Source organism: Rhopalosiphum maidis, chromosome 2 (assembly GCF_003676215.2).
Source record: "Rhopalosiphum maidis isolate BTI-1 chromosome 2, ASM367621v3, whole genome shotgun sequence".
NCBI classification, from domain to species: Eukaryota; Metazoa; Arthropoda; class Insecta; order Hemiptera; family Aphididae; genus Rhopalosiphum; species Rhopalosiphum maidis.
This window is the reverse complement of record NC_040878.1, coordinates 23,088,517-23,106,110: the sequence shown is the minus strand read 5'-3', so window position 1 is coordinate 23,106,110 and position 17,594 is coordinate 23,088,517. Positions and strand designations below refer to the sequence as shown.

The following is a 17,594-nucleotide window of genomic DNA, read 5'->3' as shown; positions in this document are numbered from 1 at the left end:
TAACGATTCAGTATAAATACATTCACAGTAACACAATTATGAGTACACATAGGAACGCATTTTCCATTAAAAAAAATATATATATATAATAATAAATAAGGTCAATATAACCCATTTACACGTGGTACCTATAAGGTAATCAAATTTGAAATATTTACTTTTGTATATTTGTAAAGATTTATCAAATAACGATTATTGTTGGTGAGCAAGACGATTGTTTCAACTCTAAAAGAATTAAAGTAAATATTATTGAAGTACAATATACGCAACTTTGTATCAGAATGTGGACCATTCGTTTTACCTTTAAAGCTGTACTGTTTGAAGCTTAACATTGCTGAATTGATTCAATGTCATCTGGTTCACAGCAATTTCTATCAAAACACTCGATATTATTGCACTGAACCAAACACTGTCCCATTCCATACTCTGGAACCATTTGTATATTCTGATCGTCTTTGAAAAACTCTGGTTGAATAGTCACTTCTAAAATGCCATTATCGTGGAAAAAGTTAACGACCGCTTTATTTATTCGCAAATAATCCTTGAAATAAAATAAAAGTTACAATTCAAATGTATTTGATCAATCCGATAGAAATAATCTACACAATCATAAATTAATGCTAAACGTATAGGTACTATATAAAACACCATTATATTTCCATCTTACTTGAGGGTTAAGAAACATTATATGTGCAGTAGATATTATTTTATCTTCAGTCAATTGCCATATATGCAGTTCATGTACGTTTACTATGTCTGGAAATGTTTTCATCAAGTTTTTGCAAATGGCATCAATATTCATATGGTCGGGCATAGTTTGAAGAAGAATCAGACACGATTCTTTCACTAAAATATTAAAGCACATAAATGAAACATTGCGTCATATTAAACTTTAGAACAACTAATGTAAATAATTGGGAACAAACAATCACTTTTTAAACTTATCAAAAGTCACTTACTATTTGGATATTTAAGATAGAGCAATATTGCCGCCGATATGATTGAAATTCCAGGATCAACGAACTTTGCTATACTAGGGTCTGTGAATAATACGACGATAGAACATATCATTACCATTGTGCAACCTATAACAATATTTTATTTATTTTATTGTAAATTTACTGCTTTCCTTTATTTTTTATAAAATTATTCTACCAACTACATCTCGACATATTTCTCTTGAACAACAGTTTTTAATTTGTATTTTTTTTTTCAGTAATTGACCGGAATTTAAAAGAGCATTGGCGCTTTCTTCATCAGGAACTCTTGCGTTTTGTACTACTGGGCCTGTATTGAAAATGTTAACCATTTAGTACAACATAAATACGATATTGAATTTAATAATAAGATATTTTTTATTTTTAAGAACTATGCTTATAATATTATTTTAAGCAAATTAAAATTAAGTGTTATACACTTATATGTACTACATTCTTAAAAGATATAAAAATGAAATATATCAGTTATATTTCTCGAAATAATAAATTTCACCCTGCATTTTTTTTTTTTTTTTAGTATAGAGTAGATACCATTGGCGCACTAAGTCTAAAATATTGGTGGCTGAACCTATACTACTACAAGGCTACAAATAAATATAACTTAAAAATATGAAAAATATTTTGGGACTAAAATCACTTTGAGGAGGCTAAGTTTCCTTTAGTTGCACCAACGGTATAGCAATAATACGACTATACACGTGTAATTTATTAGTTTATATATAGACATATAGTTACTATTAACCTCCTAGTAATAAACAACATAGTCCGTGGATAAGTATACCAACAAGACCAATAATGAACACTGATATCGGTTGATGCATTGGATCTTGATGGTCGATGTGTATGAGGGTCTGAATGGCTTCGACCACCAGGGAGAAACTAAGTGACGCCAAAAACACGCAACCGCCGAGCATTAAGACTACTTCGATTCTTGCCCATCCGAATGTATTCTTTAACTTCTTCTCGGGATGACGATGTACGCACTGTAGAAGTTGAAAAAATAATGGCGATAAAAATTTTACGAATCCCCGATGAATAATAGGCAATATTCACACTGGAAGACGATAATTGGCCGGATTTAGATACTGTCAAGTTGGTCTCTGGTGAATTGTCCTCCACCTTGATGATTTTTTCCGCACAACCTTCGTTTGAACACTCCTCTTCATAATCGTTTTTCTACAACACCACGTACAAAATAATTTGTTAATTATAATTTATTATTTAATATATCCATTTTATAATATTATTAACCATTAACAGCAAAACCATCAGTAAAATTTTTACATATATAATTACCTTAATACACAGCACAGATCCAAAAAAGTATATAAGTTTGCATAGCACGTGGTACGAGTCGACGAGCAATGTGAGTGAATGCGATATATGACTGAAAACTAGTTGCACTAAGAAGTAACTTAATGTCAGTAAAATGACCGCGTGGACAGCATGAGGATTAAAAATGCGGAGGACTTTTTTGACGGACATTTTAAAGCCGCTGAAATAAAAAATATCAAATTTTAAACATCAGATGATTGTATTATATACGAATGTAATATGGCAAAATATAGGAATATATTATCATTTTAAATATCGTTTTAAAAAATGTGTATTTCAAGCGATGAATAATAAATATTTTTCTCCATTAAAACAGTATGGACATTTTTAAATATGTATGTTCGCCCAAAATGGATTAAATTAATAAAATATGTTTTAAGAAAACATTTAAAAAAAAACAAACTACCAAAATATTATGTTTGGATAGAATACAATCAATATTAAACAATAGAGATAAGTATGAAGTTTTGTGGATATCGTAAATTACCGAAAGAAGCCTATTATATAAAAAATTGTTAATAATTGTATTTGAAAGTTCAATTTTATGTGAAGTTCTGTTAACTTAAACAATTCATTAAAATGAGTGCATGTTTCAACATCTTAATCTTTATTATTTTTATTATTTCATTAACTTATTGCTTATACATTTACGTATTTACCGTTTTTTATATTAAGCTATTAGAAAATTTTTAAATTTATAATTTTGTATTTAATATAGAGGTGATACTGCATACTGAAACAATATTAAATCTTATTACTGCTACAAAATATGTTTCCAAGAAACCCCATTAAAAAATTTCAGATCATTGTACAATAAACTCGGCAGCTCAGCTCAGAATCTAAAAATGATTATTATAACTAAAAGTTTAGTTACCATAAGAGTAGTTGAAATTAACATACATTTTTGTTCAATAAAAGAGTCTAACAATAATAACAAATGCATAAATCTGTCAAAAATAATAAGATTTGGATATTTCAAATTAGATAAAATTTGCATGCGAGATTTGATACATTATATTTACAGATGTAATTCTAGCTGACCAACAACACTAATAATAGCTTTAAGGACACTAAATATAATACTCTACACACAGTGACAAGATTATCGTAGGTTTTTAGGAAAACATCTATATAACGTACTTCTTGCTAAAAAATATTTGATGTGTTGAAAAACTTGACTATTATTAACGCAGTTTTCTGAAAAACTGGTGGTAAATTGGAAAAATGTAATGTACCTTAACATATCTAATATTAATAAATAATACACGACAGTGTATTTTAATTGGATACATATTACAGACAGTTCTTAAGAGTTGAGCGGTTGAATATTATCAATAGATATTCGAAGTGTTTGATGTGCAAATATGATGAGTGTAGTAAATTATCATTTATTTAGTGCTTGTATGACAATTGCTAAATAATAATGCTTAGGTACACTCCTGCACGTTGCGCACACGTTTAAATCATAACATTTCGACGATTGGGTGTTATAATTTATCGCCAAAATTATGTACCTGACTACATATCGATATCGTATAAAATTCCCCGCTAAAATTTTAATTTTTCAAGAACCAAGTGAATATTAATATTTGTATGAACGCATAAGTCTGTTGACCGAAGTAACCCCGTGATAAAAATTAAAATTTATTTACAGAAGCTTAATCGCATAATTTGCAGATAATAAATGAGTATGGTTTAGTAAAAAAAAAAAAAAAGTCAAACAGTCAGTATAATATAGGTAAATATCCAATCCATTTAAAAAAGTATTATAATGTTTAAACCTTAAAAAAATTGTACTCAAACAATTTATAATCTAGGTGTATTTATTTTAAATTATTTAATTAATACCTATATGGTATAATATGGTATAAGTTCCGAGTTAGAAGTCGCGACACATGCATCTTATGATTGATTAGAAAACTATAACTTTATAAACATTCACTGTTGCACCAGTATACACATTTAAAAATACATAAATATTGAATAGGTGTAGCTGAAATATTTATTAAGTGAAGAATTTATCAATCTAACGATAACACTCCGACTTCTGACCTATATATACGTTAATACTATTCAATACAGATTTTGTATACTATATAATAACCCTCTAATTATATTTTAGTCTTAACTTATTTAAAACATCGTATAACATACTCCAGAATCATTCATAAACTAATCATTATAAAATGTTCTCATAATAAGAAGTTTATTTAGTTTTAAAATTCTATATAATAGTTATTACTTATAAGCTTTTTAATTGTCAGGGTTAGTAGTTGATTCTTTAACTTAAAAAAAAAATAGGTGACAGACATAATACGGAGACTTAATGCAACCCATATTATTATTTTGCATTTGCACGAAAGTGGTGATACATCATTGTATTCATATAACTATTTCGAGTAGAGCCCTAAATTGCTTACAATATAAAATCGGTTAAAATTTTGCTATCACAAACTTCATGTTTGTCATACACTCACACGCCCATGAGTTATTAAAATTCGTATTTCAAACCAATTAGAAAATGAAAAATATATAGGTAATATTATAATATAATATAACATATAATAATAAAATAATAATAATATAATATAATATTTATTAGTATAGTAGTATTTTTAAACTAACTATAGACAACCACTGGATAATAATTATTATAAAAATCGAAAAATCATCCGTTGTACTCAACTAGCATTTTCCAATGGATATAAGCAATTATTTTACAGCCCCACAAATCGTTTTTCCCGAAACCAAATAGCAAATGCATGTCATAAAATAACTTCCTAGCTCCGATTAATAATTAACAGGTTCGAGTATTTGCTTACATATATTAATTTAAAATGTAAGTAAAATGAGGAAATTCATACATTCAAGTGTAAAATAAGAATACAAGTTGTATGTTTTAGTACTGATAATAATATTTATTATAAACGATTATATTAATGTATTTTTTGTGCAGTTTAATCTTATATTTTTAAAAGATACTTTTTAGTACCTATGCATTTTTAAACCAAACACATTATTTAATTACTCAAAAGTACCTTTAATACTGTAGTGATTTCTTTTTAAACAATATTGTTGATGTAGGTTTATATTATTATTATATACACTCATACGTGATAGATTATGTCATATTTTATACGAGTTAAAATAAATTAATATACATTTATATTTTACGTATTTTTTACTTGTATTAATAGTATAATTATTGTTTCATTAAAAATAGTAACAATAAAAAAAAAAACGATTAGGCGTAGGTAGGTATAACGAAATAGTGAAATATTAAAAATATTAATAATATTCAATCATATTCTAGGCAAATGATGACCTTCAAAGTTTAAACATGTTGAATTAGTTGATGACAAGAATACTACGATAATTTAACTTATTATTACAATCGGCTTTTTAACATATTGATTTTAAAGAGGTACTCAATACTCGTGTATATCATAACATATATATATATATGAATTTAGACGACTAATGGGTAATTTATAAGCACATATCATTTGCTTATCTAACGTAAATTATCTTTTTGTTGTTATATTATAATATATATGATGAAGCCATGAAAGTAAAGTAATTATTAGTTAGTATTTAGTATATTGAAATATAATAATGTACAACTAAAACAATTCGTTTAGTTAATTTCCATCAGTTTTCATAAAAACCCGTACAAGCGACATAATTAGTACCTATCATCTATAGTATAGATTATATACTACGTTGTACTTAAATGGTTCAATACATTGTTTTATACATTTTAATGTTCATAATAATTATTATCATAAATTTTACTGCATAAAATAATGACTAGTCGACATTGATCACGAACAATATGCATATTAACTTGCGTTATAATAAAATATAAATACATACTAAATTATTGTAACTTATATACATACATTTTTTTCAAGTAAGCTTAATTTATTTGTGTCACAATATTTGGTGAAATCAGGTTTTAGTTTAATAATTTTAATTCTTACTTAATTTATTGTACCGACAATTATATTAATCAAATGTCACCGGACGTTGAAAGCGTTCGATCGATTAACTCTTAACTGAACACTGCAATAATATTAATTGGCCGTGATTAAAATTTCATTTAATAACTGTAGAAATTAAAAAATTGACTACAAAAATTACCAATTTGCTGATTTACGTGACAAAATACTTTATTTCGCTCTCAGCATTTATTTTTTTATCATTGATTTTTTTCCCTCTTCAAAGAAATAATAATTGTACCTAATCATTTTTTATCGACACACATTAACGATTAGTTATTATAATATATATATACATATACTCTAGTCTATATGCTCTTTCCTAATCATTATTATACATTTATATTTTAAAATTAATAATGTTCGTTTGTTTTTTTTATTATTATTTGAACAAATTAATTTTTATTAGTGGGTATATCATTTTAACGAATGCCTAATCGACAATTTGTTCATATAATATATATTATGTATATTTTTAAGTTGGTTTTTATTTTGTACACACACGACATACCGAATATTTTCGAACAAATAAAAGGAATACCCACCAATGTAGTGAACCCCTGTGCTATGTAAAATGTAAATCTATACTTGCACCTGCCATGTGAATTGTCTAAGACGATTCAGTTGGTGTATGAAATTAAAGTAATATAGCTAATGGGTAATGTTACAATCAAGAATAATTTGTTTGAATACATTTACATATTATTATAATACCTATATATTTTATTAAATTTCTTCTAACGAGAATAACGAGAAATAAATAGATATATAACCATGTATTATACCTTACACGATTGAGTATGTGATGGTTCACCTAAACTTTATGTGATAGGAATGTAAGGAAATGTAAGAAAGACGTAAGGAATTTTAAGCGTTATACATTTGCCTTACACGATGTCGGATAACCAATAACCGGCCAATACCTATAGAGCATATTTTAGAAGTCATCTATAATATGCAGATCCTTACTTCTCAATACTATACATAATACAGCACCCTTCTATATAATATATTAAGCCTTATTAATTAAAGTAGTATTTTTCAAATACAGTAAAAACAATATCTAAAACATTCATTAAAAAAAAACTACCCAAGAAGATACGAGATGTATTATAGTATATGTCTATTTATAATATTCTAGACAATTATTTTTAAACCTAATGATAAATTATACTTATCTATCTTATGTGATAAGTTGTATAATTTTTATTTTCTGTGTATTATTAATTATATTTTTAAATATATTATTATTATCTTGGTTAGATAGGTACAATTGTTTTTATGGTATCGTATTATATAAATAATATAAATAATTGTATTATACTACTTATCAATTAAAAGTAATAAAATATTTTTTTCTTAAACAATAATTTTACAACAATAACTACGATTAAATTAATGCGAAACTATGCGAAATACACCTACAAAGTTATTTCATACTTATCGTTATTTATAGGTGTAAATAATAAATGAAAAACATAGTCGCGTATTAATTATTATTTTCAAATAATGCATTAGGTACCTACTACCAGTAAATCTCTAAACAAGTAAAAATGTATTTTGATTTTAATTTAATGTCAATTTCGTTTGGATGTTTTTAAAATCACAATAATTTAAATTATGAGGAATACCACTATATTTATTGTGCTGACATATATTAATGTATTATTTATGTTTAGTAGGTAATAGGTATAACAGGTATATAACTCATCCATTTTATAAATAAAAAATACATTTTTAAATAAACTACAGCCTGTTTTTAATTGTTTGTCAAGTGTCTAGATTTTAGACTTAGTTGTCTAGTACAATACGAGTAATGTATAAGAGACATTTATTGAACGTTTTTCCTGAACAAATAAATCATTAATTGAGATGAGATTTGTAAGTAAGACAGGTAAGAACTATAAGGACATAAAGTATTACGTAAATTACCGTTCAAGTGTATCTATACATATATTATACAGTGTATAAATATATAATTCAAATATGGTTTCCAAAATATATAGTATGTTATTATTATTATTATTATTATTATGTGTAGAATGGCATGTTATTATAATATTGCGGACAAAAATAAAATGATGAAAGTGCGACGAACAAACGCTTGCCGTACTTACTCGAGTAAAAATATCAAATTTGTTTCAATAATATCTCATTGTAACTAAAATCGTGTACGAATATAACCACAATTCGCGATGAAATGGATAGTATGACCAAAAAATATAACACCTGTATACCACAAGTACTTGTAATTCTATGAAATTAGTCGAGATTACATTATACGTGTATATGCATTAATACCATAATAATGAGCTTAGTCAATACTTATTATATTATATATGTATAAAATATCAATAAAAAATTGATAATACCTAATATACGATAGTACGATACTGCTTTATGTCTTATTTTGTTTTTGTACATTAGATAAGGTATAGGTACCTCTATGTTGTGTGCATAGACTATAGAGTACCTAATATTTTCAGGGCTTCAGGCTACAGGTTAAATGTACATATTTTTTGAAATGCTTAAATTTGAATAAATAAGAACTGTTAATAATTATGTGATTATTTTTATTGTTATCATATGGCTGCTCCCGCCTTGTACTTGAAGGCTATAACTGGTTTTTAATTTATTTTTCTTTATTAAACATTCCAAAACTATAATATTATCTAGACAATCCCTACAAAACATACTCAGTGTATAGTTTGTTTATAACACTTCAGTCCAAACAACGTGGATTTTAGAAATGTATATTATGAAATATACGAATATAATATATCGTATACGATATGTACAAAAACAAAACTAAAATGCAAAATAAGTTAAATCTATTCATATATATGACAAGTATAAAAAATAGATATAAAAAATTTAAAAAACAAGCCAACCATCTCATCATTATATTATATTATTAAAAATATTATAATATAGTGATGACGCTTCAACTAGATCATGCGGCACGTGGAAACGTATAGGGTATATTAAGTAGGTAACTTGCATAGGTATTATTATATTATATTATACAAAAATAATGTAAAATATTATAAAACATAAGCAGTATACTATCGGCAGATAATTATGCATGTTGTTGTGCTTAGTTTTGTGAAATCGCGCTGAAGATATAGAATACTTATCCTTATTAATTAAAAACTATAGAGTAATTTAAATAAAACTAATAATATACATAATATAATATATATTATTTAGTAATTTAGATGAAGGTATAATTTATACTAGGAAATTATACTAATAATTGTGTACTTAAATAACAGATTTCAGTCCCTTATGACAAGGGTCGGCAACCTTTTGAGACAGCAGAACCAAAAGTTGCAATTTTAATAATTTTACAGTTTTTAAAGAACCACAGAAAAATTGTGTTTCAACATTTTAGTATTTGCTTATATATAAATATATACTTAGTTAATTTTTAATTTAAAATAAACGAATTTATACACGAAATAATATTTATGTAAGAACATCCAAATATTTTTAGCACAAAACATATTAAAGTATTTTATCAATAATCAGTGGTCGAAGTAACTCAAAATAAGTGGACGGATGCCTACACTTTTAAACTATTGTTACATTACACCTATATTATACCTATACCTTATTTTTATAATACAATTTTATTCTATTTTATTAATTTTTGTTTTCAGTTTGGTGTTTTATTTGTTGATATATTTAATTTGTATATACAAATAATTATATTTTTTATTTAAAACGTAAAACATATTTATATAAATATATAATTTATGCACATACAGTTTATCAATAAGTTCTAACGGTATGGATTACATCGTTATACACAGTAGGTATAAAAAAAATAAAAAAACTTAAATATTTTTATATATAACTATAGTTTAAGGAACATAAAAAAACCATTAAACTATAACTTGAATATATCATTTAAATTTTTCTATATACTAATAAGGGGGATGTAATATTTTGGACAAAATAAGCGGAGGGATGAAAAATGTAGATTATGATAAGTGGTAGGATGCCGTCCCCCCGTATCCCTCGCCACATCGACTACTGTCAATAATAATAAATAATACAGTTATTGAATAATAGATAGTTATAATATGGTTACAACAATGGGAGCATTAGCTTTGCATACATTTGGAAAGTTTGTAATTGGAACACACTTTTAATTTTAGTTGATTGTGATGGTCTGTGCAGATATTTCATATTATTAAAAGCAGCAAAAATATAATGTAGAACAATATATATATTTTTTTATATAATAAAATACTTTTTTTTTAAATACCTAATAAAATAATTATTTTTGTATATGGAACTAGAGAGCTGCAACTTAAGATCGAAAGAGCCACAGGTTGCCGACCTCTACCTTATGATAATACATTTTTACGGTGGTTAAAACATTTAATTATAATAGCTTATAATAGGTAATAGATAAAGATACCCTCGAACGGTTATTTTTTCAATACAAGAATATTATATACCAGGGGTATCCAACCCGCGGCCCGCGATAGATTTTGATGCAGCCCTCACTTCAATTTAAAAATCATGAATTAATTGTATATAATATATTAATATTACGAGAACAAATTTATTTTAAAAATATAAAATTATAAAGCATCAAATAAACTGTAAGGGCCGATGCACATGTCCGTGTTGCGGAATTTTATGTACTTCCCTGTGTTGGCCAAATACAACCCCAAGAATAACGAGAAATATGCTTCTTTGATTTTAATTTTAATTAATGAATTTGAAACCCGTTTTTAAGATTTTCGTAAGAATAGTCAACTCTTTGCTATTTTCGGCACACCATTTACGGTTGATATTATAGCTGTTGAAACTAAATTTCAAATGGAATGCATTGAGTTGCAATCAGATATTCATCTCAAAGAAAAATTCAATCAGTCATCTTTATTAAATTTTTATAAATTATATCTACCCAAAGAAACATATCCAGTCCTTCATGACCATGCCTTATTCGTGTTCTCGCTTTTCGGCAGTACCTACATTTGCGAACAATTGTTTTTAAGAATGAAAAACACAAAGAGTAAGAATTGGTCGACTATATTAGACAAGCACCTTGAAAGTTGTTTAAGAATTGTCACAATTTCAATCCATCCAGATATTGATTCATTACTTTCACAAAAAATAAAAATTTCAAATTTCACACTAAATAACTTTTTTTATTTTTTAAGCTAAAACTTTTTTTTTATTATAAATACATATATTTTTTTGTGTACTTATAATTAAATATTAATACTTGTGAAAATATTTTTGCTTATTATTCGCTATTTTAAAATTATAAAAAATGTATTGTTGTGTATAAAATATGATTTAATCATTAAATTTGAATGTATTATTATTAAAAAAAAGTATGTGGCCCACAACAACTTCTATCTTTATGACGTGGCCCAGTCTTCACAAAAGGTTGGACATCCCTTTATATACTCTTCGGCCATATTGTGCTTACTTATATGTATAATATGACGATTATCATATCCGATTAGGTATCACTACAATACATACATTTTATAAACACTACTAACTGAATTAAATGTCCAAACACCAGTGTTCACTCGAAAAAAAAAAAAAAATAAAAATTTTATAATTATTAAAACGCCTTATCAAATAACAGGTACATTGAAATACATGTGTGTCTATCTTTCATCGAAAATGACAATGTGATGATGCTATAGAATCTAGCGCGGGAATTATTCAAATGCTTCGGTATAACCGGAACATTGAAATGCAATGTGTGTCCATCCGTCCACCCCACTGGTCATAAACAAATAAAAAAAATAACACCAGGGACATCCGGAAGGGTATTTACAAAAACTTCAAGTCAAAAAGTTTAATAGTTTCGTCAGAAATATATAAAAAAAAATCCTATTATTTTATATATATGATAATATGAATATATGTATAATTTACAAAAGTTAATATATATATAATGTATTAAGTATTATTTTATATATTTATGCGTAACCTAACCTAACCTAACCTATACACACATAATTTATTTTATAAAAATATATGAACTATGAAGGTACATCGCCAAAGTAGTTTTGTATATATATAATAATAATATGGTATATCGTCATATGATATAATATTAAAAAGACGTGCAAAGTGAAAGTTTCTAAAATGCATATATTATGTATTAATTATTATGGTACAATATACCTACAAACTACTTTTATATTACTCTGAATAACTCTGAAATACTATTATTTTATATGTATTTATGACATCCTATATAATATTGTAGTTAATTATTATTTATTTATTTATTCTAAGTAGTTAAAAATGACTATATTCTGTACTTCTGTGACAATCGTTGTATTAACGTTAATATTTAGTTAATATCATTAGTATACATTACAGGTAGGTACACGTTATTTAATAAAATAATAATAATCAAGAATTTTAGAGAATTATAGATGATTTGTCCATACAGTTATTTTAACATTAATTAGTGATTTTTTATTGTAATCCAACCTTAATTGATAGGCTATGGGTGCTAATTAATTACAGTATTAATATAAGCATAACATAAATATAGTAATAATATACATATTCGGTTATACATATATATATATATATACCTATTACCTACTCTTGTATTTTGAATATTAATTTACTATCAGTATAATTGTAAAATGTAGTGATTCCTTTCGTTTAAACCTATATTATAATAATTGTTATAATGATAATACATATTTTGTTTATAATTAAAAATTAGACAAACCCAATCGTTCGATTACTCCTTACACAATATAATAGGACATTGATACAATGATACACATAACTAAATAAATTACATATATAATATACAATAATAATAAATCAAAATTCAGGGGCATTGCAATAAAGATAAAAGGAAACGCTGTAAATTTAAATATATTATTTACCATGGTGCCCATCATAAATAACGATGTTTTAATTGAAATAGTTATAAAAAGTTTTAATGTTTAAAAAATATTTTCAATTATTTTACTTGTCTTTCATACCAAAAAAACAAAAATAAAAACTGCAAGTAAAAACGTTAAAAACATTTGAAACATTTTTCACTTATCTATTTGTTAATTGATAAATAATTATTTTTTATGTTTTACATTTTAATTAAAATGCGTAATAATTTAAAAAAATATATCTTATTGAATTATAAAAAAATTTCGAATATACAATTAAAAATTACTTTAAACGCAATTACAATAATATTATCTATTATATATAAATTGAAAAATGTAAAACTACATAGGTAGAACATACAAAATAAAAAATGTAGATTATTTTAGTTATCGTATTATAGCTATTAACTACTGTAATTAAATTTAACAAAATGTTTACGAATAATTTTATTTTGTATTTTAAATTAAAAATATTATGTCCATGATTAATACTAATCTCTTTTAAGTAGTAGATAAAACATAATAATATAATCCATAAAGCAACAATTCACGAATTTTAAAGTGCATAATATAAGATAATATAAACATTTTACCTATATTTACATTTGCTTAATATTAAGTACCTGCCTACGTATTACGTACATTTTTCGTAGGGTATTTAATAATACAATTAAAATCAAAGTCCTTTATGTTTAAGATACAATCATTTCTCCAAAATTACTTAGAAATATTGTAATACTCTGGGTGTTGGATAACTCAAATATTTTAGGTATATTATTACTGTAAGCTGTAAGTCTTCATAAATTTGTATTATTCATGTAGATCACCTTATAAAATGTAATATAATATCTAACTGTAATTGAATTTATACCTCCGAATATTTTTTAATGGTTGGTTGCATCACTATTATGTTTATAATAAATAGGAAATTATTAAGAATTGCCTTTTAATAATAATGTAAAACATGATTTACCATAAAAATTAAATTAAAATATTGCAGAATACTCTGTATATTGTAGCTTCTATATTTACTTATTTCCACGAATTTTGATCATACCTATATAATATTTTTTGCAGACTATCAATTATAAAGGAATAATAGGAGAGTGATATTTACAATTATTATTCAGAGTTTTAGTATGGCGAAGATGCTCATCCATCACCTATTAGTGGATTTTCGAGATTAATACATTTAATTAAATTATAATCAAATATATGATGAATATACTTTTTATATTTTAGTGAAATATAATTTTTAGTTTCACATATAATTCAATAAGTTATCATGAACCCAGAACCATCATTTAGTATGGATAATAATTTTAATTGTGATATTTATATTTTGTCTATAGATTATATAAGTACCTATATATTATAAAATTCAATCTGCATTAACTTTGTTATTTTGTTTATTTATAATTTGTTATTGTACCTATAAGTTATCGAGATATAAAAACTATGTTGTTAAATAATATCCAAATATATTATTACTAATATTTACACATGTATACGTAATATACGTTAATAAAATTATATACAATTACGTAATAATTTATACAATCAATATAATTCATAAATAATATCAATCATAAGTCCAATATTTTATTAAAAATGTATTAATACAATAGAGTAAAGACATCATGTTAAAATAAAAAAATAATATTCGTATTGCTCCACATGTAATATGTATACATTATAAATTATAAGGTGCTTAGTTTTTTTCTTGTGTATTTTAAGATAATACGTGTTATAATATATTATATGTATTTATAGTATTTACAGACCTTAGTTCCAAAATATGCAAAACTATATTATTATAATAATATTTTCAAATGATTGTGGACAGAAATAGATCGGACTATGTATTATAATCCTCCAAAAGCTAGAACTGTGGGAGTTGCAGTGTCTGACCAATTAAGTTTCGTTTATTTCTACGAATCTGTTAACCCACTATACATACAAAACGTTAATACGCGTTAGGTATACAATTTTATTAATATGTCCTTCAGTATAAGTCGTCAAAAAATGGTAGGTACCTAATAATGTAATAATATCTATTATAAAAGAAAAGTTTAATATAAAAAAGATTAAATATATAATCTCGATATCAAAATATATTCTTATTACTAAAAGTACTTTTAAGTTAAATAAAAAAAAATCATTAATAAATACAATAAATAGATGCATATAATGGGCGATATAAACCCATAGTAGAAATTTTAACCAACAAAATATATGATAGCAGTTAATTGAATAATATATTTTGAACGATTATAACTTTAAAACTACATTTGAAAATATTTAGAAAACACTTATTGGAAAAAGTTTTGTGAATTTGTGGATGGATTTTATTAGTTAATATTACTTAGATTTTAATTTATAAAGTTGTTTATTCTAATAAGCTTAATATAATACACATTATGTACAAATTAAGTTATAACTTATAAATATGATTATATTCAAAAAATAAATAATTTAGTTTTAATTATTTATTTATGTACCTTTCTAATTGTGTATAATACATGAACATTATGAACTAATAATCTTTTGAATTTACATTCATATAATTCTGATTCGTTATCTTATTATGCTGATACAAAATTCACTACCTAACTATATTTATATAAGTGATTATAAAAATACATAGTTCATTACGAAATATGAAGTAATAGTTAATTGGTAGACTAAACAAATAAAAAACGAAAGAATAGTTGGGTATATTATATTATTATTTTCATACTGGTAAAATAGGTATTAAATATTATCCAACTCGCAAACATAATATTAGCAATTTCAATTTTAAACATAAAAAAAATAAGAAAGAATAGGTAGCACATTTTTTTTTATAGTATCTAATAAAAAAAAGTAATCATCTACTCGTATGTGCGGGTGGGTGCAATAAGTATATATAACAATAAGCAATTATTCTTGTCGTAACTACAAATTTATAACTTAACGTCTTAATCATTAATCAATATGGTACAGGCGTACAGTGTGTACATAATACATATTATTTTTGATAAACTCTATACGAATTCCCATATAAACACAAAACAAATAAACGGCCGCTCTAAATATTATTCTTAAATACAAATAAAATCTAAAAAAACTTATTGTCGTTTTAAAATATTGTTGATGAACATTTAAATACAATAGACAACAAATGTGTACATCATGATATAACCTATAACCAAATGTTTAATTTTATGTAATGTATTCGATTAATATTAAAATACAGTCCACGCTACGTGCATGTTATTTGAATATTAAGATATACTATATCTGATATAGGCACATATTATAGCACGATTGTCAGCCGATCATATTATATTTATCCATTTCATAATTATACACAGATAGACGACATACAAATTATATATTTATACATCGTTTGCGTAGTAGTTATTATATAATACGCGAGCATAATAAAAATGCTTAAATAATAATAATAATATAAATCATAAGTAATAATAATTTGCGTAGTAGCTCTAAATTCAGACTAAAACTCACGTAACTGTATTATAATAAAGCTATTTAGTCGTAATATTATTAGGTATGTTCGAATCGCTGTGAATACATTGTAACACGGGTAATAATGGCCACTGCCCATTGGGTATATACGGCACACATTGTACATACAAAACGGTATTAATGTATTATATTAATATAGTTGTTATAATATTATATAAAGTAATATATGATAGTATGGCCGAAAACTCACTTCTTGTATAACAATAATGTATTAATGAATTACTGCAGCATTAGACGATGGATTTCACTTGTACGATGGACATCGAACATTACACAGACACATGTTAACGAGGTGATGGCAATCCGAGTATACGCACGTGTGCGACCGTAAGTATTTACTTAAGTAGTGATACTGAATACTGAATAGTGATTTCGTGTTACAACTCACAACTCGTACACGCGTGTATGCATTTGCCACTCCTCCTTTTACTAACGCGTACCACAACCTGTTTTCCCCACCCGACAAACGAGAATTCAAAAAACATTCGGAGATGAACAACGATTATTTACACCGAGCTGAAATGCAACGGTCGCGGCGCCGGTGGTTATTTATTTTTTTTTTTATAATAACTTCGAAAACGGAACCGGATCTTTGTTTTTATAGTTTAAATTATAGAACATTTTTTATGCACAACTATTATATTTTAATATTATAATTTATACACTATAATGATAATATTAAAATAGCAATGTCCACCCGCGACGACAACGATGAGAGTAAAAAAAAGAAAGAAAGAAAAGAAAAACAAATAAAAAGCCGCACAGCTGATCGAAAAACGAATTGAATATGTTTTATTATTTATGTTTTTATTGCGCAAGATGATATCGTACGC

At 25.3% G+C, this 17,594-nt stretch overlaps 1 protein-coding gene across 2 annotated transcripts; it reads right to left on the bottom strand.

Moving 5' to 3' along the window:
* LOC113552757 (zinc transporter 1) lies at nucleotides 1-17,355 on the bottom strand. 2 transcript variants are annotated; one of them, XM_026955668.1, is made up of 10 exons: nucleotides 16,952-17,355; nucleotides 6,317-6,398; nucleotides 2,295-2,493; nucleotides 2,052-2,174; nucleotides 1,741-1,981; nucleotides 1,156-1,287; nucleotides 960-1,085; nucleotides 668-846; nucleotides 302-541; nucleotides 1-225 (listed from the first exon to the last, which is right to left on the bottom strand). In XM_026955668.1, the coding sequence occupies exons 3-9, from the start codon at nucleotides 2,481-2,483 to the stop codon at nucleotides 326-328; spliced, it is 1,206 nt and encodes a 401-aa protein (XP_026811469.1). In that variant the 5' UTR covers nucleotides 2,484-2,493; nucleotides 6,317-6,398; nucleotides 16,952-17,355; the 3' UTR covers nucleotides 1-225; nucleotides 302-325. The 2 variants fall into 2 exon arrangements, with proteins under 2 accessions (XP_026811469.1, XP_026811468.1); XM_026955667.1 differs by lacking the exon at nucleotides 6,317-6,398 and having other exon boundaries at nucleotides 2-225; nucleotides 16,952-17,353.
* Between the last annotated feature and the right edge of the window lie 239 nt (nucleotides 17,356-17,594).

What these genes read in the sequence shown, in the direction of transcription:
- LOC113552757 (XM_026955668.1), bottom strand. Translation starts at nt 2,483, where the DNA reads ATGTCCGTCAAAAAAGTCCTCCGCATTTTTAATCCTCATGCTGTCCAC. An exon ending in GCCAATTATCGTCTTCCAGT is followed by an intron (nt 1,982 to 2,051) that starts GTGAATATTGCC and finishes CAACTTCTACAG; the next exon opens with TGCGTACATCGTCATCCCGA. An exon ending in TAATGTTTCTTAACCCTCAA is followed by an intron (nt 542 to 667) that starts GTAAGATGGAAA and finishes TTTTATTTCAAG; the next exon opens with GATTATTTGCGAATAAATAA.